Source organism: Aedes albopictus, chromosome 2 (genome assembly GCF_035046485.1).
Source record: "Aedes albopictus strain Foshan chromosome 2, AalbF5, whole genome shotgun sequence".
NCBI lineage: Eukaryota > Metazoa > Arthropoda > Insecta > Diptera > Culicidae > Aedes > Aedes albopictus.
Genome location: NC_085137.1, coordinates 25,656,730 through 25,681,062, shown reverse-complemented (window position 1 = coordinate 25,681,062; position 24,333 = coordinate 25,656,730). Strand labels below are relative to the sequence as shown.

Here is a 24,333-nt window from a genome sequence, read left to right as displayed (position 1 = left end):
TTTCCTTCCAAGTATCGTGATGTAGGAATCCTATACTAAACGATAAATATGAGAAAACCATTTAAAACGTACCTTATCTAACGAAAAAACGTCTGATCAATTTCGACCCGGAGATTAATTTGACCCCGGTTTACGGTACCTTAAAAGTAAGGGACCTTTTTAGTACAAACACATACAGACATCACCACAATTCGTCGAACTGAGTTGATTAGTATATGTGACTTGACCCTCCGAGCCTTCTATCGAAAATTCATGTTTTTTTAATGAATATCTGGCCTTTCATTATACTTTGGTATACGAGAAAGGCAAAGAAGTTTAAAGTAATTGTTATGCTGGTTCGACTGTGATTTGAGATCAGAAATAGGTTCGGCTTTACAGTCTTTGGGGCTGTCCATTAATTACGTAAGGGAATTTTCACGATTTTTTGACACCCCCTCCCCCCTTGTAAGATTTTTTGTATGACAACCCATTTTTTTTGTATGGCGCGTAAGATTTCTCAAACCACACAACACCCCCCACCCACCCTCCATAAACCCTTACGTAATTAATGGACAGCCCCTGTTTTATTGGAACAAAAAAGTATTGACCAATAATATGACATGCACCGACCAAAACCTTATACTGTTCGTAACAGAACAACCATTCCAAAAGACAAAGAATAACTAGTAATTTATCTCCTAAAGAAGACACCGAACCCAGTGTCGAAACATCGGACAAATTAAAAAGTTTGTTCCAATAAAACAAGACTTCAAAGCCGAACCTATTTTCGATTTAAAGTAATAAAAGTTATCCAATCTTAGATAGGCTGTCTATTGTGCTCTAAGACAGACACTGAAAACTGCTGAATGATACACATAAGTATTTAAACTAATATGTTTTCTTATGAATTATAACGTGCCAGAGCGTTTACACGATGTGCAAAGATCTCTGGCAACGGTAATTTATTCCACATTCCACTGCAGGCTTGGCATTGATCACCGTTGGCAATCACTTTCGCGTAACCAAAACCAGCTTTTCGCGTTCATAGTCGTTCAATCGCAATAGGCTCTTTAATCGTCTACGGCGTTACTCGGGAGCACTTCGGGCTACGAACTTCAATCGAACGCTTTAGTAACCATAGAAAAAGTCAATGAAGTTTTTCAAACAACGAACTTCATCGGTTACTGAATTGATGATCATGGTCAGATGGTCACTGCAGCAGCTACATTAAACACTACCGTGCTAATTTGAATCACCCGGACGCTGTGAATTCCGCGAAAAGCTCTTGGAATTACTTTTTCATTTCAACATTACACAGATCGAAAAAAAAGTGTAAATTTCTGTGACATATGATGCACATGATTGGAGCGTGGGATATCACTGAAGTTTACATGACATATCATGTAAAAGTCATAAAATATCATGTAAAGTTCCATTATATGTCATGTAATTCATCATGACTCTGAGTATTTACATGACATATAACGCAAATTTACATGATATATCATGTAAACCATCATAACATTAAGTTTACATGACTAAAATTAAGTTTACATTACGTGTAAATATCATTATTTTTATCTGTGTATGAATGAAAAATAAGGAATTGAACCCAAAATGACGGCACAAGTAAAGGAATATTTACGGCAAACAGAACCTCGCTCATTCGATCGGTATCTCCGAATCGATGTGATACGTCGAATCCATCTGCGCTGTTTTGAGGGAGGGGTTGAATGGGCTTCTCTACCTGAGTCACGGTATTCAGCTACGGAACGACGAGAACTGATGGGCTAACCAAGACTAACGAAGACTTGGACGGAAGGAATTGCGCTCCCTGAATCGGATGGACAATCGGGAACGGGACGACGGGGAGGAAGATACCTTGGACAAATTCTGACGGAGTATTAATGCCCATCGTTTCGTCTTCTCAGGTTCTTCCAAATATTTTTTTTATCTTTCATATAATTACATATTGATGAAACAAAAACCTGCCCTTCAATATTTATTCGCTTCGTGTTCACTGGAAAATACCTATTTCATACATTTTATTGCGTGGGGCAGTGTAAAAATACGCTAGGGTATGTAACTAACATCTATAGGAAGGGATTCATTACTCTAGGAGAGGCGTCATTCTTCCGGAGCTTTCAGTTCTAGATAGAACTGAGCAGCAAAAACAAAAATCCAATAATTATTTGGTGGAATCTGGGCAAACTTGACTCGGAGACGTTCGTTCCATCGGTATGCTGGAGCATCTGACCCAACGACACCAAGAGGGTAGAGTCAACTATCGATTATTATGAGTCCAGATCTAGGTCCAGATTTAATTCCACTAGAATAATGGTTTTACATTGATTAATTTAGAATTTCGAGACAGTAGCTTATAAAATCTTACTATTAATACATTCATCCATTGATGTAAGGGCAATGTTTTTCTTGTGGTGGTGCTGGTTTTCTGCGCATGAAAAATCTGATTGTACGTAGACTTCAGCTACGTTTACAACGCTTACAACCCTTGACGACTGACGGTTAATTAGCTGACGGTCAGAGTATAAGACCTTCAAACAAACAAGCAAATCATCACGGTCACCAATGGTTTCTTGGTTACGACATTTTCATTAGCGTATGCGATCTATGGTTACTACCATCGCATCCGCTAATGAAGGATCATTAGAACAAAACCATAGCACACTTGTGAGTATCGTGACTGTTGACATAGTAGGCAATCGCCCCTGCCCCGAGGGATTAGTTCGTTAGTTACACCCTTGGCAACCATAGTTGTTATTTTTTCCTAACAGTCAGTTCTTGACTAGACTCCGACCAGTGTGGTCGTTAATAAAGTTATTCCCGAAACTTATCCGTGTCCGATTCATTCCGAAGCTCCCTGGTTTTCAAAACATACACTAGATTTTAAAATTGCATAACTCTAGACAATATCACATGAAAGCATGTCGCTGAACCCATTCCATGACAAACGAACGTGCGTTATAAACTACCGTGGGCAAACCCACACATTACCTAAGCATTTTTTCGGACAAAGAAAACAACACATGCCGCTAAATATCAACTGTGGTTCTGTTTATTTTAAACTTATTCTATCTCAACAAAAATATGATCCAATCATATACTCTAAGGCACAACGTCTGGCTCAAAGGTAATTCACAAGTTACAAATGGCGGCGGCTCGCTTGACGACACACAAACCCTAAGAACCAATTGGTTGTTCCGAATACTATCGATTAACTGACTCAGCCTGATTGTCTGTTTGGAATGATTCAAAATCATCCTAGTTTTGACTCGATGTGTAATCGCCAGGATTTCATCTTCTCACGTTACAAACTACAACAAAAATTTACAAATCACCGGAGCTAGAAGTGTCAGAAGGGTCAGCTGCACTTGGCCTCCCGCGGATTCACTGTGTTGGGAGGCCACTGTTGGTGCGACGGGAGCCACCTGGTTCTGCTGAACGTTGAGGGCGGCATTCGGAGCTTCGACGGCTACCGTTGAAGCTGGGGAGGCGCTGCTGGTTTCGGCGGAAGTTGTGTTGGCGGTTTCAGCAGCGACCGGGAACGATGCTAGCGGAGCGGATCCGAGTGGGTTTTCGGTTGTGGTCGCATCGGAGGTCGTAGTTGACCCGGTTGCTTCGGTTACGGGCATTGGTGCCAGGGAAGCTTCACCGTTGGGATTCGGGGGGACAACTGGCATCGGAGCTAGGGGTGTTTCGGGGTTGGGATTCGCAGGTAGTGGTGCCAGCGGTGCTTCGCCGTTGGGGTTGATGGGAGCAAGGGTGGTTGTGGTGGTTGTCGTTGTAGGAGTTGCTTCCGCATGGGCTTCCTTAGCTTCATCTTTGGGTTTCAAGGCATCGTAGATGGCGGCGCCGCCGGCACCAGCTGCTAGACCAACAACGCCGGCACCAAGAACTGTTCCCAATCCGCCACCACCACCGGAAGACGGTTGTTCGTAATGGTGAATGACCGTTCCGGGCTGCTGGCCAAAACCACCTGGAGCAGGTTGATAGCCGGGTTGTTGGGGATAGCCTGCAGGTTGGAAACTAGGTTGATATCCACCAGGGAATCCACCGCCTGGCTGGGCAATTGACGCACCTGGATATCCACCTCCAGGTTGGGCCACAGGTGCTCCTGGGAAACCTTGTGCAGGTTGAGGGGGATATCCCTGATTTGGTGCGCCAGGAAAACCTCCTCCCAGTCCTCCCGAAGAGTAGTTGTGCCCATGTGGACGATAGGCACTTCCTGCCACAACTCCGGTGACCGCTCCTGTTCCGAACGCTCCCGGGTTGCTCTGATAGTTGGGTGCCGGTGGGAATCCTGGATTGCTCTGAGCGTACGACGGAGGTTGCTCATTGAATCTACTGTTCAGATTGGGGTTAGGTTGTGCGGAGTACGGTGGAGGCGGTCCATGGTTTGAAGCGGCCGAGTACGGTGGAGGTGCATTGTTGTGCACATTCCAACCGATTGGCGTTTGCTGGGCTGGAGGCGCCGCAGGCTTTGCCGGCACGGCTGCGTGATTGGGCGTGTAACTCAGTTTAGCAATGTCCGCACTGGCGTAGCCTCGATTAGCCGTTGGCTTTGTGACGCGACCGGTGGCCACCTTGCGCGCTTCACTTATATCGATCAAGTTGGCCATGCAAAGCAACACACAAAACGCGCATGCCTTCAACTTATTTTTAAGTAATTTCACACAGCGATCGTAGTAACCCATGGCTGCTGGCTTAATTAGTAGTTCAACCGTCACACAGCTTACTGCGATTGTCGCATACTACAGATTGTTCTACAAATGAGGCCTAAACAGCTATCCGAAGCCAACCAGCTGCAACAGGTGGAAAACGCGCACTGAACGATACGAGCAGTTTAGTTGCGATGTAACAATTGAAACCGATTTGAATTTTTCTCACTCTCTTTTCACAATCGAGTACCGCCGGTGATGACGTGCCGATCCGTAATTCACACTCTATACAACGAACCAAGGTCAGAACGACCTGATAGATCTCGTGACCAATCGACTTTTTACGACTTTTTTTATCTAGAATAATTATTTCGCACGAAAACTTTCCCGCAGGTCGCTGAATCTTAAGCACGCTTCCTAGTCAATGTTTTTCTCAGCAATCCCAGACGACTGGATCTAGAATAATCGATAATTTTCCACCGAAAAAAAAATCCACCCGCGTTTGAGGGTGAACTGCTGAAGCCACGACGATCCGACGACGTCGACGTTGATGATACGAATAACGGCCAGGGATTCTGAAAGTGTACAAACAGAAGCTCGGTATGAGAAAAAGAGATTATTTTTATCAACATTAGGTATATAGTGTCGGCGGTGAATTCAATAGTTGCTGATTTGCATTTTAAGCTTCAGAAGTTAGACGGGTGGAGGGATCTTATAATAGAATGCAATGTGATTTCCCACCTTCCCGGTGCACAGTGGTTCAAAGAAAGGAATACGAGAATGAATGATATCTTTATTCCAATTTTTTTAAGATCGTTTCCTATTTCTAATAGATTATTCTTTGGATTTTTTCACTTATGAAACAATCGTAAATAAGTTTCTGAAAGTCCTTTTTGTTTTGAAAACTTTGGACCATTCGACAATTCTTTCAGATATTTCAGGAATAGCTACCTCCGAAATTTATCACAGGAATATTTTAGAAAATCTTGCACGAATTGCTTCAGAATTACTCCATGGGATTGTTTTTTAGCAATCTTTTAGTGATTCATTCGGAAAAAATGAGAAACAGCTCCAAAAACTTATCGAAAGATTCATTTAGAAAACCATCCAATAATTTCTTTGGAAATTATTCCATAATTTGTTTTAAAAATTTGCAAGAATTTCTTCAAAATTGTCAATTTTATCAGAAAATCCAGAAATATCTTCAAAATTCGCCAGAGATTTGCCCAGGAATTTATTCAAGAACTTCTTTTAAAATCCTTCCATGGATTCCTCCCGATTTTTTTCCGTGGATTTCTTTAGAAAATCCTCCAGGAGTTTTTCACAGAAAATCAGTTACGCATTCTTTTTGAAAGTTCTACATGGATTTCAATAGATTGCTGCAAAAATGCTTTCAGAGGATCATTCAGAAATTTCTCAAAAAAATCTTTAGAAAACTGTCCGTGGGTTTCCTCAGATATTCCTCCATATTTTCCTCAGAAATCCCTTCGGGATCATACAACGGATTAATTTTAAAAAAAACCACGGCTCCTTCTAAAAATACTAATTTCAGAATTTATTCCTAAATTTCTTTATAAATTTGTCTAAGGATGGAAATCTAAGGATTCCTTCTAACATTACTCGATAGATTTCTTTTGAATTTACTCTAGTAATTCAGTCAGAAATAGTAGTTCATTTCAGAAATTCATCCATTTTTTTCAGAAATTTTTCCAAAGATTCTTAAAAAAATTTGTAGGGCTTAGATATTCTTCAGGATTTTTTAAGAAATACCTCCAAGTACTCTTTAAGAAAGTTTCCCATGGATTTCTCCTGAAAATTTGTTAGGAAGTACTTCAAAAATTCTTCCAGGTGATTTTTTATAGAAAATCCTTCAGGTTTGCTTTTCATGGAGTTCTTTAGATTTTTTCTCCATTCGAATAATTTCTTTATGAATTCGTGTAATTTCTTCTAGAAATCCTCCAGAGATGTGTTCAAAGATGTCTGTAGACTGAGTATCCTTGAAAATTCCCGAAGAAATGAGTTCAGGTATTTCTTCAGAGATTCTTCCAGAAAATCCTGCAGGAATTTCCCCTTGGATTCTTGTATAATTGTTTTTGATGATTCCAGCAGGAATTGCTCCGGGGATTCCAGTAGAAGTTCATACAGAGATTCCTTCAGGATCTTCTCCAGATATTCCTATATGCATTTTCCCGCATATTCTTGTAGCATTATATCTAAAGATACCATATGGAATTTCTCCATTGGTTTTTTTAAAGTTTATTCGGAAATTTATCCAGAAATATTTCCAAGGACTTCCACAGAAATTCATCAAAAAAATTTTCATGAGTTTTACTAGGATACAGTAGTTTATCTAGATCTTTCACACGGTTGCAAAAATTCCGAAGCTTCCAATGAACGTGAGTTTTTGTTTTTGTCTTTTCACCACACCGCTTCTGACGTTGAAGCCCCTGTCCTTCACGGAAGCAATTGAAAAGAGAATAAAAATTCTCTCGTCGCTCACACTGGGGAGACGGCGAGGTTCAAAAGTAACATTTTTCCTGTGACCGGCACTCAAACGACAAAAATTCACCACGCTTGCTTATGGGCGAGTCGCATTCATGCGGCCGGTGTTGACATGAAGCATCCATCAGCGCAGAGCGTGTGTTGATGATGGTGCAGTCATTACCTCCACAAAGTAGTTGAATTTTTCTGCGTTCACTTTCAAGTATCTCACAGCGAAGCTGAAAATGAATGCCAAAAGCATTCAGTTCAGCAGAAATTCATTCAATTGAATGAGATTTTTTCAACCCTGATCTTTCATACAGGAATTCCTTCAGAAATGCGTCTTCCAGGAATACTTTCAGATAATCCCCCAAGAGATTGATCGGAGGGTCTCTCCAGGATTTTTTCTTATTTTTTTCAATTCACTTTTCAAGGAATTCCAGCAATGTTTTCTCAAGAAGCTTCTCAAGGTATTCATCCAGGATTTTCTTGAAAATTTCTCCTGACGTTTCTTCAAGAGTTTTCTTGAGATTTCTTCAGATGTTCCTCTAGGGATTCATTCAAGTATACCTTCAGCAGAGGTCCTTCAAATTCTTCAACAAACATCTCCAAAAGTCCTTCAGTATTTTAGGGATTTCTTTAGAAAATTCTAGCAAGAGAATGATGTTTATCCAAAATTTCTTCTGAAAATCTTCCAGGGATTCCTTTGGAAATTCATTCAAATGTTCCTCCAAACATTCCTAAAGATATTTCTTCAGGGATTCCTGTAGAAGTTCCAGTTTTTGTTGCTCCTGAAATTTCGTCAGAAATATCTCCTGGGCTTTCTTAAAAGATTCCCCCAGGAATTCTTTCAGATATGCCTCTCTAGGGTTTTGTATAAAAAAAAAAGCTGGAGCCATTTCTAAATGAATCCCTGGAGCATTTTTTTTTAATAAACCCCTCAATAAAACCCTTGAGATACCTCTGGAGATTACTAGAAGAATTTTTCCAGGATGTTTTCAAGAAATAACTCTGGGAACACCTAAAGAGGGTATCAGTGATTCTTTTCTTTCAGAATTGATTAATACATTTCACCAGGGATTCTTAAGGAACTCGTCAAGGGGGTTAGGAATTTCTTTGTGGATTCCTTGGCAACTACTTCAAAAATTCCTCAATAAATTTATCTTACAAATTTGCTGTCATTTCCAGATTTCCGTCAGAAGGCTCTCATAAAATGTTTTAGGAATTCCTTCAGAGATATCTCAGGGAATCCCTTCAGGTATTCCTCCAGAAATTCCTTCAGAAATTGTTTCAGATATCCCTAAAAAAGTTCTTTTTTTTGTGCAATTTCAGGAAGAACTGCCGAAAAAAGTCTCTGGAAGAATCTCCGAAATACCTTTGTAAGAATTTCTCAAGTAATTCATGAAACAATTTCCGCAGGATTTTTCAAAAAGGATCGTAGGAGAAATTTCAGAAAGAACCTTTGTAGGAATTTCTGAAGGAATTTCTCAAGGAATTCATGGAATAATTTCATGGATTTCATGGATTTTTCACAGTGGAATTTTATAAAATTCACTATAGTACTTTTCAAAAAACCGCTTGCTGAAATTCTTAAAAAAAATCCTTAAAATATTGTAACAGTTTCTGGAGATATTTCTGATGAAATGTCAGAAGGAATCCATGGAGGAATTACTAAAAGAATCGTTGAAGGATTTTTTGAAGAAATCTTCAATCAGATTCCTGTAAAAATCCCTAAAGGAATTTCTAAATGAATCCCTTGAGTATTTTTTTGAATAAATAATTTAATTAAATCCTGGAGATAACTCTGGAGATTCCTAGAAGCATTTTTCCCGGATGTTTTCAAGAAATAACTCTAGGAACACCTAAAGAGGGAAACTAGGGTCCCAGTGATTTCTTTCTTTCAGGAATTGACTAATAAATTTCAACAGGGATTCCTTCAAGAATCCCTTAAAAGGATAAGCATGATAGGATGTTCGTGGATGTTATCGACTATTACTCCAAAAAAAAATCTTAAGAAATTTATCTTACAAATTTGCGATCTTTTCCTCTAGAAGTTTTTCATAAAATGTTTTAGAAATTCTTTCAGAGATATCTCAGGAAATTCCTGCAGGTATTCCTCCAAGTAGTATTCCTGGAATTCCTCCAGAGATTCCTTCAGAAGTTGCTTCAGGTAGTTTAATACAGGAATCTATTCAGAAAATTGTTCAAGAACTTCTTGGAATCTCCACAAGTTGGAGTTCTTCAAGAGACTCCTTCAGAAAATCCTTAAGTAATTCTTTGAAAAATTCAAAAAATCTTCCAATTTTTTGTGCAATTCCAAGAAGACCTGCTGACAACGAAATTTCGGATGGAATTGCAGGAACAATTTCAAAAAGAACCTGTATAGGAATTTCTGCAGGAATCCCTGAAGAAATTTCTCGAGGAGTTTCTGGAGGAATTTCCGCTGGATTTTAAAGTGGAATTTTATGAAAAAAAATAAACATGAAAGTAATTTTTGAAAAACCGCTTGCTGAAATTCCCAAAAATTCCATGGAGGCGTAACAAAAGGAATCCCTGAAGGATTGTTTGAAGATTTCTCCGATCAGATTCCTGTAAAAATCCCTGAAGGCGTTTTTGAAGGAATTCCAAGTAAATTCCTGAAGGTATTTCAGAAGGAATTTATAAAAAAAAAATTTGAAGAAATACCAAGAGAAACTTCTTGGGAAACGCTTGATTGAACTTCAAAAGAATCTATTGAGAAACTTTGGAAGAGATATTGGAGACATTCTTTATTGCGATTTTTTTTTCGACTTAGACTTTGATGCGATAAATTTCGTCGTACTCATATTTCGCTTTCGATTTCGCTGTCAATCTCAGTCGCAGGGTTTTTGCAATTCGCCCGATAATGTGACAGTTTTCGCCGGCCGTCTCAATGTTTACCATTAAGGTCTTTTGTTCTTGGTCCACCAGCCAGTGATGGAATTACTCTCCTCATGAAGCAATTCGCGAGTGTAAAGCCAACACAAGGCTTACTCATGATTCCGAGAGTAAACAGTGTATGAGTTTATTCGCACCTGCCTGCTTCGTGAGTAAGAAGCAAAACAAAAACAGAAACACTCATGAGCTTTCATTCGTGAAGAACTAGTGGAGGTGCGGGAAGTGCATTTTGTTGTGGTTATGATAGCAAATCCAGTGATTATCCAGCATAAACTAATGCTTTATGCTTCATTGTCCCTCAAAAGCAGCACTGTCAATCGTTAAAATGCGTTTTTCGTCAAAATGCAAAACAACTCACGAAGCTTCGCGAATCACATGCGAGTGCTTGACAGCTTCGTTTACTCACGAATAAAGAAGTGCGAGTATTCTCGGGCCCCTGTTGTTCACGAGTATGTTTGTTTCGGTTTGTGTCAGCTCAGCTGCCATCTTCATCATTTTCCATCCCTGCCACCAGCTGGTCATGTTTACACAACAAAATCAGCTGGTTCACCGATGTTTACGTTTATCCTTATTGTTCTCGGCTACCAGCTGTTTATGTTTTCATAACAAAATCAGCTGGTTTTGCCTGAATCGGGGAAAGAAGGCGAAAATGTGTCATAAATGTTAGGTTAGTACCATATTAGGGCGAGTTCAATTTCGTCGTCAAAGTCTGATTATTCGTAAAAAATACAATAACCTAAAGAATTTTGTTAAAAAATCCAGGGGAATTTTAAAAAGCCCTGGAGAATTTCTAATGGAATTTTTGTAGAAACTCCTAGCAAAGACTTCTTGAGCAATGTATGAATCCGTGGAAAAAATACTGGATTGTTTTTTGCAGAAAACATATGGAGAAATTCTACTGGAACTCCTGACAAAATCTCTGTTCTTGAAATTCTGAAGGAATTCTAGCTATAATCACTGCAAAAACCAAAAAGGCTAGAGCCCCAGGAGGAATTCTTGCTAGATTTTCAGAATGAATAATCTCAGAAGATATTTCCAATAGAATCCCTAGAGGAATTCAAGTGGAAATGGCGGAGCTTGTGAAGAAATACATCCAACAATTCCTAAAGGAACCAACGGAATATTTTCTGACAACAAAGATCGCTGGATGATTTTTGAATTTCTGAAACAATTATTTAAAGAACTTGTGAATGTGGAGATGAGTCATCCCAGGGCTGAAAATCCCAATAATAAAGAAATATTAAGTTTCTGAATCCCTGGAGAAAATTATGAGGCAATAGGTACCTGTAGAAACTTTTGATTTCTTCAGGAGAATCTTCCGATGCACACCCTAGAAGAATTTCTGAAGTAATGGCAGGAGACGTTCCAGAAGGCATCCATAAATAGCATCCTAAACGGGGATTTGGTAAAATTTTTGAAGAAATTTATGAAGGAAACCCTGGAGATGTCGCTTAAAAAATACCTGTAAGATTTTTTTAAAGATACCTTAAAAGATTTTGCAAATGAATTCCTGGAGTAATTTTTCTAGATATCCATGTGCAAATTTGAGAAGAATCCATAGAAATTTTCATAAAAACTCTCAATAAAAACTTCTTAAAGAATGCCTGAAAGACTTTTTAAATAAAACTTTGTTTTTTTTTATAAATACCTGGAAGAATATCTCAAGGGATCCCAACGATTATCTCAAGGAACCCCTGAAAGATTTTTTGTAGGAAACATTGGATTGGAAGATGTTCTAAAGAAATCCATTGCGAAGTTTCTAAAACAAGCCAGAACTAGTGTTTTTTTCTAAAACAAGACTGGAATATTTTTGATAGAATCTCAGGAGGTATTTTAGAAAAATGCTTGGACCAGTTTCTGAGGAAAATATCTAACTTTGAAGGAATTTCCTTGGCAATTCATGGATGATTGTACGAAAGAATCTCTGGAGAACTTTCTGAAGGATTTTTTTTAGGTTAAATCCTCACTGGGACAAAGCCTGCTTGACAGTGTTCGATGAGCACTTCTACAGTTATTAACCCTCTAATACCCAACCCCGCCTTTAGACGGGGTATACACACTTAATTTTGAATACCGTGTTCGGTAAATTTTTGACGAAAATAGAACAGCTGAATACAGCTATACTGCATTGTTTACCTTTTGCACCCGGTTTTGACAGTTGGTGTACTGAGCCTCAGTAAAATCGATTACCGAAGCTACCGAAATAGTTCTGCTGTTCTATTTTCGTCAAAAAAAAAAGTGCTGAACAGGCAATTCAGGATTGAGTGTGTAGTTTGAGCATTTTTGTAATTTTTGTTTCGGGTTAAATCAAAGTTTTTATATTTTTGGCTGATATTTATGACTGTTTTGTATATCTCAAAATGGTTTTTGGTGTATTTTAAAGCGTATTTACATTTTTTTTAAATCATTGAAAAATTGTTGTTTTAGTCACCTTTTAGAAGTCATTGTCTATTTTGTATTCAATTGCTACAATTAACATATTTTAAATTTTTCCCAAATCATTCTACCCTAGTTTAATAGTTTAAGGGAATCGAATACACTCTAAAATAATTTTCCTTAAAATTATACGGAAAGTAAAATTTTCTATAGAAAAATTGAAAAATATATTCTCGAAAATTTTCTGTACGCCGTCCACGCCACAATGCGATAGTATTTAAAAATGCGCAATTTGTACTAGCTATAATCATCAACACAGTTCCGCCAAATTATCAGCCGAATATCTTTCCCTTGATTCAATCTCCTCTAATATGTCTCTTGGAGCCAAACGATTAAAACACTGGATACGCTAAATAATTAAAATGACTGACCACAACAGCAGAAACTGTTATAAAATCAATGAGACTGTGTAATACTTTGACAAAACGATCATAAAAAATAAAACTAAATAGAATCAAGATTGTTAGTTGGGGTGTTGAAGAACTCTTCAGTATTATAAAATTAGATTGTTACTTGGATTGTGCATAAAGTATCTTCTTGCTTGACACAGAGTAAGCTCTCAGTTAATTATTGTGGAAGTGCCCATAGAACGCTAAGCTGAGAAACAGTCTTTATCCCAATGAGGACGTTACGTCAAGAAGAAGGATAGAGATCTGGTAATAAATGGGGTATCTCTCCTTAGTTCATCCTAGACCACTGTGCAGTGAGTGCACTTTAGAGATTGCGGAGGACAGTTCCGACGCTTGATTATCTGCGATGTGATAGAGATAGATCATCAATTACCGCTGGCTGATGCTGGGCGCAATTGATCCCCACTGGATGGAGTGGGAGGCATCGATTACGGAAAGCTTTCAAAGCGATTACGATAGAATGTGAAATTCATGGGGAATAAGTGCAATCAATCAGAGCGGTGGCATGCCCATCAGCGGGAATAATTTTCCCGCTTCTCGGAACTTTCTGGTTGGCAGGTATGATGCGATGCCAAAGGAATCTGTACCTACTATGACAGTGTGGAAACGTGCTGTGTTTTGGTAGCAAATTAGCACTTTTGATGGTCATCAAAAGTGAGAAACGTTGAAAGATGAAATCATCTTCAGTAACCTAGATGAGCTATGATGTATGTCACCAGCTGATAATAGCGCTAATGAAGACCAAAAGTTATAACAGCAATCAGCAGTAGCTTGAAAATTTTATGGTGTGGCGAGAGATTTGTTGATTGTTTTGATCGATTTATCATAACTTTTTCAACAACAAGATTGGCTTCAACATTTCCCCTACTAACCATCCTCATGACGGAGAGAAGAAAAAATCTGAGTCAATTTTAAAAACTATTAATCTTCATACTATTATAGTTTTTTTACCCTTTCTTGTGCATTGGGAACATTTTTGATCAAAAACCTACACTACGTCAGCGAACTGATCCCAACGTGATGCATTAGGAAGGTTAATCTATAAGTGTGTTATAGTTTATTTTTACATGTTATTTTTTCAGTAAATTGAGTTATATTTTTGGTATATCCCATTCGTGACGAACCAGCACAATTGTGCTGTTGAGCGGTAGCAATTTTGCATGTTTTTTCATCTGTTTAGACTTTGTCTTATGTGATGTAAACTGTTTCAATAATTCAGCCATTACTTATACTTGTTTGTGTGTAAACAAACTTTTGTTTACATTGCCTGTGTGATTTACCACAACAAGGTATACAAAAAGTGGACAAAAACCGTAAAACATGAAAAAGTTTTGTCTGTCGCATAATTTCTATTTCCGATTTGTCTAGGTAGTCAAAGCTAGAAATCGAAAGATAAAGAGTAGTTCTTTCAAATGAGGCAAAATAATTGTTGTTTTGTTGGGAAATCTAAGAGTTCTGGAGAGCCAAAATTGAGCTTTTTGTATGGGGATTTCAATTTTTTGCGCTCCGTCACGAAAGGGATATACAATAAAACCATATAAGTTTTACGTAGTTCCGGATTTAGATCGATAAAACCTAGGATACCTAGTGGGGTACTCTAAACATTTTGAGGAAAACATGTAGAAGTTTCCAATAAAACAATTCATTTCAGATCTATCAACTACGATGTGAACGGTTGTACTTGCTTTGCTTTAAAAAAAAAAAAAACTGTGTTGGTTTCACATCAGCAGGTCGGCTGCAGAGGAACGTTCTTTTGCGAATGGCGCGTTGTTTAAGAATGAATTCTCCGTAGAAAGTTTTCTGATTCTATTTCATAACAACTTCTTTAGAAATCTCAAACCATGATAAGTCGTTTAAGGATGAAGTTATAGTAAATTTCGAAAATATCCCCTTTGGGTCCCTACTGGTACTAATTCCGGAGTATCCGGAAGTGGCACTTGTTGTAAGTCAAGCGGATAACTGACACTGAGTCGCCGGGGCCCGTGGCACAGTGGCTACACGTTCGCTTCATAAGCGGATGGTCATGGGTTCGATCCCAACCCCAGCACTTCGTCAGTTGCTCTTCCCCCCAAGAGCGACTGGCACTTCTGGAGCTCGATTTGAATAGGTCGTATGTGCTTTCATCGATATAAAATTCGATCAGTTTATTTTAGTAATAGTAGAAATATGGATGATATTTCATTGGCTTTTAATGATAAAACAGAAAGCCTGTTTTGTAAGGAATCGGTTGTATGTATTAATTTCGTTAAATTTCAACAGTTTCCGCTATAAGAAGCGAATCTAACTGGTCGAATTTTATATCGACAAAAGCACATACGACCTATTCAAATCGAGTTCCAGACTTGATCCTCTTCTGAGCCCTCCTATGAGCTATCTCAAACGGACCCGGATAATTGTATATCGGCGTACGGCAACCCATATTGGACGACCCCCAATCGGACTGGAAAATAAACAACAGCCACAAATCATCGTGCTCATCATTCTACCAAGGACAGGGTAGAAAAATGAAAGCAGCACAAAGGCAAACCAGCTCGATATAGTAGAATAAGAATATAGTAGAATACATTTAGGCGCTGTACAAGTGTGAGTGCAGCCGCCAATTGGAATCACTCACGTAGTGCCCTAGTGAACAAAAAAGCTGTAAACTGTGGTTAAGAATAAAAAAAAATTAACACTGACACTGAGGAAGAGTACAAGTGATAGTCGAAGTACGCGTATCTGCCAAAGGATTAGCATTAAAGGGCGGAATTAAAAGGTACAAAAGTGACTATACTCATTCGAAGGGAGTATGCTGCTTTGAGGGTTCGAAAAGTCGGTATGAATAATACAGATGATGTAATAATAAAGGTTATCTCTATGACTAATCAAATGTATGAACCACTAATAAAATAATATCCTTTACAATTCAAAATGACCAACATTGATAAATACTTCCTGCATTTGTTTTTTTTTTGTTGTTGTTCTACTCTGGGCGAATGGAGGGTAATATCGTTGCTTACAAAATATCAAAACGGTATAGGATGACTCAGTCCCGAACAAAACTTAAAAAGTCATTAGACGTGTCGATATGTTTACCATAAGTGTTAATCTAGCGTCCAAACTAAAATTTCAAACAGGTTAGTTTTTCGGTGTGATTGTAGAAAAATATAATATTGGATGGATGACGTCATACGCCTAATTATCTTGAAAGTGCACAGAATGAAGCAATTTCAAACTTGTTTACCCCTAGTAGGATGTTAGAACCAATATGACCCAGACAGTCTCGCTAAACATACACTACGCCATCGTGGTGCACTTAGCTTAACATCCAAGGAGGGTTAACTCTCTCTCTCTCTCTCTCTTGTTGGCGTAACGTCCTCATTAGGACAAAGCCTGCTTCTCAGCTTAGTGTTCTATGAGCACTTCCACAGTTATTAACTGAGAGCTTCCTCTGCCAATGACCATTTTGCATGCGTATATCGTGTGGCAGGCACGAAGATACTCTATGCCCAAGGAAGTCAAGGAAATTTCCTTTACGAAAAGATCCTGGACCGACCGGGAATCGAACCCGTCACCCTCAGCATGGTCATGCTGAATACCCGTGCGTTGAAGGAGGGTTAACAGCACCAACAAATACAACTAGATTGTGGTAGATGTGAAATGTATTTTTTCAATTTCTCATCGTAATAGGCTTTTTTACCTCACGCAAATCTGACAAGAAAAGGCCTACTTTCCCACACCAAATTAGCAGTGCTGTAATGGAATCATTTTCGCGGTAAACACAACGTATAGTAGGCCTGGCCGCTTTAATGCTTGTGTCATATCCCTGATATGCTGCAAGTTTCAATATTGACAAGAAAAATAATTGGGCGAAATCTAACCTAATTATTTTCTAGGATGCTTTCTCGTACTGGATGCGTTGGTGTTAGATTAGATTAGATAATGCAAGTGTACCGAAAAGTACTACTTTCCGGTACTCCTAAGAGTGTTGAAAAGCAGAACTTTTCGGCCAACACACACTTTTTGATTTCTGACGCACCTTCTGTAGATTCAGATGCTGATTCTACATACACTGAGCAGCTCGAATCCGAATCAGGAGGTAAACCCTCCTTCAATTCAAACTCCAAATCAGACGTAGAATCAGTTTCTGAAACTGCTTCTGCCCAAGCACAACCATTTCACGACGGAGTTCTTTCGTTGATGACAACTATTAAATCATAGCCTACCTGATTGAAACATGTTTATCGGCTCTACCCCAATTGACATAATGCCGTTTGGCATAATGCCATTTCGCATAAAAGCCATTTGGCATAATAGCAATTTGGCATAACAAAATTATGCACATTCTTATCAAGAAGGCTGTTCTTCGTGTTATGCCCAGAGTTACGTAAGTTCAGTCTTGTCAGGTGACTACTGATATTGCACCATCGTCACTATCATTCAAGGCCGTTCAATATCAAAACGACAATGACAAGCAACGACCTGATATTGACCCGCACTCTAGATCACAATCATTGCAACTTATGTGATATTTTAGTGGTTTTCGCCAAAACTCAAACTTTTATGTGACCAACATGCAAAACTTTTTATTTTGTACCACATATTAAAATATCATCTTGGTAAATCTTCATTTGGATTTTTAAACGAATTTTAAAGATGGCCTATCAGTGATATCTACACATCATCACAGTCAGTCCAGTGCTGATGGAATAAGGAAAGTGACGGTGATTCAAAAGAGCGCACGCTGACTTGGATCGCAGTTGGCCTATCAAAATCAGCGATTTGCTTACTATTGACAGTGACAAAGTGCAACTCTGGTTATGCCAAACGACATTATGCCAAATGGACTTTATGCCAAATGGCATTATTCCAAACGTCGTTATGCCAAATGGCATTATGCCAAATGGGGTAGAGCCGTTCTATCAGCTAGAAAATATAGAACTGAATTGGTATTTTCCGTAATTACAAAAAATGTTGTATGCAACTCGTTTTTTTTCAGCACTCGTCGTAATTATCCAACTCGGCAAGTCTCGTTGGATAAATATACGACTCGTGCTGATGGACACTTCATGGTGTTACAGCCCGAAACAAAATCATCCTATACGAACAGTGTTACGCAGATGCTATGATGCCTGAGAATGAACCACAAGAAGACCACAAGAAGGGCCCATATAGCCGAGGCGGTAAACGCACGGGTATTCAGCATGACCATGCTGAGGGTGACGGGTTCGATTCCCGGTCGGTCCAGGATCTTTTCGTAAAGGAAATTTCCTTGACTTCCTTGGGCATAGAGTATCTTCGTGCCTGCCACACGATATACGCATGCAAAATGGTCATTGGCAGAGGAAGCTCTCAGTTAATAACTGTGGAAATGCTTATAGAACACTAAGCTGAGAAGCAGGCTTTGTCCCAGTGAGGACGTTACGCCAAGAAGAGGAGAGGAGGAAGGCTGCAGAGCAACCTCTACCAATTTATTTAACTTACAAAAATGAAAAAGGATGTATTTTGGGCCTCCTTAGGAAGCGGGTATACAATTTTGGATTATGATATAAAACATGGATGATTTGAGAAGGATTTACATAGAGAAACGTGTTTTCTATCGGAAAGAGTTGAACAAAATTCAAAATTATGAAAAATTGAAGGTGTTTCAAAGGTTATCAACTCTTAAAGTGGGCTAAAAGTTCGGGTCTTTACTAAAATTGAAAAGTCTGCCAAAATTTACCTCATTTGAATAATAAATTTTGGCAGACTTTTTGAAATCCCGTACATTATCCCTGATGGGATAGTGCGTTGTCTAGTGTTATGATTCTTTCAAAGAGCGAAAAAGCTCACTGGAAGCATTGAACGTGTTCGTGTCTTTTTTAAAGAAATTATGGAAAAAACCGGATGGAAGCTCGGCAGGAATCCTTGAATGAATAATTGAAGAAATACAGGGAGGAATTTTTGGGGAAATCCATTGAGGAACGCCAAAAAAACTGGTAGGAATCTTTGTTACCCAAAACTGCGAATCTTAAAAAAATTGACATATTTAACTATATTAGAACTCCCCTAGTAATTTATTCTTTATAAGCAGCATGTAAATGAGAATTAAATTGTTAATTTTGTAAGGAGTTGTTTCCAGATCACCGAATTTGTAAGTAGTTCTGTTTTTCATGTGTACTTAATACTTTAAATCCTAGTAGGAACTCCTAAACGAATCCTTTACGAAATCTCATAAGCGATATTTGAAGAAATTTCAGCAGCAATCCATTAAGGAATGTCGACTAGAACACTTGAAGGAATCTAAAGGAATCCCAGGAGGGGTTTCAAGAGGAATTCTGAGAGGAATATCTGGAAGAACCCTGAAGAATTGTCTGAAAGAATCTCGGCTGGAACCTATGTAAAAACAATTTGAAGTTTGTATGGGAGCGATTTCATGAATCACCCCTCGTCGGATTTTGTACTGGGCGGAACTTTCAAGCAGTTGCCGAACTGCCAAAAGGTGATATCGAAAAATCGCTTTGAAATTGATTTTAGGTATCAAAATAAAGCTCTAAAAGTTGAAAACATCATAAAATGGCTCAGAAAAAGGTACTCTTTTGTATAAAAACAAAAAATCAATACATTTTTAGAAATTTAAAAACTTGATTAAGAAATTGAGGTTCTTCAGGGCATTTTGTCAGAAGTTTGAAATTTTCGCCACATAACTAATAACTAATGCGCCTAAAATTCTTGGTAGAGTTTCTTCAAAAATGTTTCAGTCAGTGTCTGCACTTATCAAATTACGGTCATCTGCACCAACGCCCAGCGGCGCCAACGTGGTTGATTTGTTTTTGTTTTGATAGTCGTCTTGACAACTCGAGCGTCATTTTCAGAAATGTATGTTTTCAAAATTCTTTTGACTCGCTGTCTGCTGAACTTCAACCACCTACTGGTATTCAAAGGCAGTAAATACAGTAAATATTTTCAATTTCAAATGATTCGTTTTAATTAATTACGATGCAGAAGCAAAAAATGCAGTTGTTTTGCATCACTCATTAAAAGTAACTATAAGAATTAAATAAAGGTAACAAATCGGTATTTGCATGCCTAAAACCATAATAAGTCAATTCCAAATTGAAATATTCATATTCGAATTCATCGAGCTGAACTTTGACTGAATTTGACAATTTGACTAGGTCGAAAGTTTGTTACGAAGAAAAAATCCAGAAATTCAATTATTCTTCTAAGTTCCGATAGACATTTCTGGAAGAAGGAATTTGAGTAAAATTCTTAAAAATACCTTCAAAAATTTCAAGCAGCGACAAATAAGAATATTCCTGCCAGTCTACTAAGAACTCCATAGAGAATTCAAGAATTTCCAACCGAAATAAATACACAAGTGTCCAGATTTAAAATCATTCAGATTTCCTCCAGTATTTCCGATAAAATATATTGTGCTATGGTTCAAGCTAATCTCAAGCTAACAACAAATGTTGACAAAGAGGAGGTAGTTTGAATTTCTTAAATAGCTGAAGTCTTTCCAATTAGAATCACAAAATACCAAAAATATCTTGCAGGTTGACAATAATTTAATATCCCGGCCAACACACGATCGTAAATAATGGTAAATAGGATGCTAAAATGGAAGCGATACGCATGAATTCAATTTGATTTTTGCATGAGAACTTATTGGACACAGTGTATTTTGTAAAAAATAAATTAAGTTTATATACGCATATATCCACCACTTTAGCATCCTACTCAACATCATTTGCGTCTTTGTGTTAGCTGAGATTTGCACTGTGTCCAATAAGTTCTCATACAAAAAAATAGAAAATATTATTTTATTTTACATTTGAAAATCATATTTTCAATGCATGTATTAAATGACCACATAATACTAATTAGATAATGCATTGCATACGGTTCAGAATAACAGTATTTCTGTATATAAGCTATTAAAAATCTCTTGTAGAATTTCTATCCTTGAAGAAAAATCTTTAGAAAGCTTCTGAGAAAATTTTGAAGTTCTAAATTTCTGACTCTTAAGTATTCGTGAATCTTTTTTGAAAAAAAAAAATAGTCTGAAGAAATTTATAGATAAATTTCTGGAACAATCTATGTAAGATTTTTTGAAAGTAGTTCTTGAAGTATTTTCAAAAGGAAGCCATGCAACATTTTTGTAAGCTAACCGTGCAAGACTTTCTTAAGGAGTTTTTTTTTTCATTCTTCAATCACTAAACCTAATTTACAGCTCTACAGCTACAGCTCCACTAGGGCACTGCGTGAGCGATTCCAATTAGAAGCTGAACTTCCACTTTGTACAGCGCCTAAATGTATCCTACTCTAATTGTACTATATACACTGAACGGCGGCTTGCGGTTGAAATTACTATTCTGAGGGTCAATTTAAATACACAACGCCACTAAATTTGTGCAGACTGAGTTTCGTTTTAATTTAACAGAATTTTGTTTTCAATTTTACCATGGACTCGATTTTCAATTAAAAAAAGTTTCTGTTGGCAACCGGATTCGAACCAAGAACCTTGACATCACCAGGCTTGCACGCTACCACTCGGCTATCGAACCGGTTGATGTGAGAAGAAACAAAACGCACACAAGAAGCGTTGGTGGGTCGATGATCATGTTTTGCCATGGTAAATTTAAAAACATTTTTATGCTTGTCATTACTGCAAACCGCCTTTCAGTGTATAGAGATGGGGTTGCCGTTGCGCTGCTTTCACTTTCTACCCTATCATGGTAGAATGATGAGCACGAGGATGTTGATGTATGGCTGTTGATTGTTCCTCTTTCCAGTCCGATTGGGGGTCCATTATGGGTTGCCGTTCGCCGATGTCCAATTATCCGGGTCCGTTTGAGGCATGGGCTCAAGAGAGGGTCAGTGTCAGCTGCTCTCAGGGAAATTTTTGGAGGACATTCTAAAATCTAAAGGAATCCATAGAAGATTTTATGAAAAAATTTCTGACTGAATTTCTTTAGGATTTCCTGGATGATTTTAAAAGTAAATCTACGAAGAGCTTCCAAAGGAGTCTCTGAAAGAATTTGTTTAAAAATCCCTAGGAGATTTTTTCAGGAACTCGTAAAAGATTTTTTAAACGAATCCAAGAGTAGGTTTCTGCAAGCGTCCATGAAAGAATGATCGAGGAGGAATTTCTGCAGAAACTTATTATACAACTTTCTTACGCCACCCTTTGTGAAACTTCCGGAGAAATCCCGAGTTGAATTTCTGGAGAAATTGGAAGTTGCTTTGAGAACTTCTGGTGAAATCCTAGGAAGAATTTCCAAAGTACCCTAACCCACATTATTATAGGAATGATTTAAGCATATTCAGAAAAAAAAACTCTGAAATAGTTTCTAAAGGCACACGGTGTCAAAATTTCAATTATCATCGAACTTTCATGTACCTCGGATTTTCATTCACAGAATTTCAGCTGTAATTTTTAAATGAAAAGTTTTTAAATATTCTATCGGGCACTTTTTTTATACTAAAAATCACGAAGTACTGTTTTAAACTTAAATACGTCCTATACAAAATGTATAGAAAAAGTTTCACCGATAAAATATTTTCTTGTCTTCAGATTTCGAATATATAGCCCAAATACTATTCATTTTCATAATAATCGAGATTTTGAAACCGTGAGGCATCGCTTAAAGTTTAAATGAAGGAATCTCTGGAAAAAATCTGTCGAATCTGAAAAAAATACTGTCCAAATAAATTTCTGAAGGAATCTACACTACCCGTACAGAAAGATCGTTCGGCAAATTCAGCACAATACGCTCTGTCAAGTACTTATCACGAATCTCTAAATTTCCGAAGGAACCCTTTGAGGAAATTGCTGAAGCAATTCGTAAAGGAAATTTTTTGAAAAAATTCGTGAAGCAATTTCAGGGTAAATCCCAGAAGACATTTTCAAAGGAATCCTTGAATGAATTTCTTAACCATTTGAATTTGTTGGGACATTTATGAAAATAACGTTATTGTGTATGCCCATTGCTCAAAATATTGGCTTTTGAATCAACTCTACACATTTTTGAAGATAAAAGATTTCGATCGTAACAAGCTAGCAAAATAGTGGTTTATTCCTTATTTAGCAAATTTAAAAAAAAATCGTTATTATGAATATATGCCAGAAACTTCGAGCCTACTATCTTTAACTCAGTTTTCATGCAGTTTTTATATGTTTTGGCACACTCTTTAAATAGCTTCGATTTTATTTGAAATTTTATAGACAATTCGAAAATTCAATGACCTCCTGTACCTGGATATTCAATTTTTTTTTTGTATTAGCCCTAGGCTAGTTCATCTCAGGACCCATACTTTACTTCCCTTCCGAAGAACTCACATTTAGTGAGTTTGTCGAGAGTGGGATTCGATCCCAGGTCCTCAGCGTCACGTGCTTCAATCATCATACCAGGTCTGCTCCCGATATATTCAGAGATCTACTATTCGGGTTTTCTATGGAATTGCATGAATAAGTCACAATATTAAAATTTATAATTTGTCTTTGATCAAACCCATTTAAAAATAGAACTTCATTAAATTTATGCCACACTGATCATTGAAAATCTCATGGCAAGAAATGGGATACAAACGTGGTGAAAAAAAAAATCGTCATATTTCTAAGTCCATAAGTCATTCCATTATTATTCGAAGTTTGTTAATTTTTTAAGTTAACAGCCCTAAGATACTATTGAAACTCTTACTTGATCACTCTATTTTTAAAAACTTCTCAACTAGTCCACAAGAAGCGTATCGAAACTCGCATTATAACTGAAAACACTCACAGAACATACATATTAGTATGTATCAATATACACTTATTCCAGTTTTTCTCGGCATCCCAACAACGATATTTTCCATTCCACCGAATGATAAATGGATTAAGAACACACTCGTTATCTGAAGCCTTCCGTTTATCACACTTGGCATCTCTTATCACTACTGCTACCTGTATACACGATACTCACCGGTACAGAACGATGCTCTCGATGATTAATCTATTTCCTCATTAACCGTCAGTAATCCATATAATTTGATCAAAATAGATCAAAAATCGAATGCCACGTGGTTTTCCCCAAAACAAAGAATAACGTCCGAACGCGCTCGACGATTCCCCTATTCCCACGAAAAACGGACCAAACTACTTTTCGTTTGGAAAAGAAAAACACTTTCGCGCGACGAAAGCCAACCGACAACTGACTGCTCGGTCTGGTGCGATCCAAGCAACCGTTGGTTGTTGTTTGGCATAGCTTTTCCCTCTGTACCTGGTTGCCCGTTGCACACCGCGCGCGGGCTCTTCATTGTCGTCTTTCGCAAACAAATGCCCCTAGGTGTGTATACTGCTTTTCGTGATGATGTGGTCAAGTCGGGTTTTAAGATTTACCAACTTCCAAGAATTTTTTACACTAAACCACAGACAAACAGACGTAACACTTGCGAAATTTCCATCGACCACGCTTTTAACGATCATT

The 24,333-nt window shown here is 37.9% G+C and overlaps 1 protein-coding gene across 1 annotated transcript; it reads right to left on the bottom strand.

Moving 5' to 3' along the window:
* Positions 1–3,033: 3,033 nt before the first annotated feature.
* On the bottom strand, positions 3,034–24,080 carry LOC115253453 (trithorax group protein osa). Its single transcript, XM_029864159.2, has 2 exons — positions 23,830–24,080; positions 3,034–5,233 (listed from the first exon to the last, which is right to left on the bottom strand). The coding sequence occupies exon 2, from the start codon at positions 4,692–4,694 to the stop codon at positions 3,315–3,317; it is 1,380 nt and encodes a 459-aa protein (XP_029720019.1). The 5' UTR covers positions 4,695–5,233; positions 23,830–24,080; the 3' UTR covers positions 3,034–3,314.
* Between the last annotated feature and the right edge of the window lie 253 nt (positions 24,081–24,333).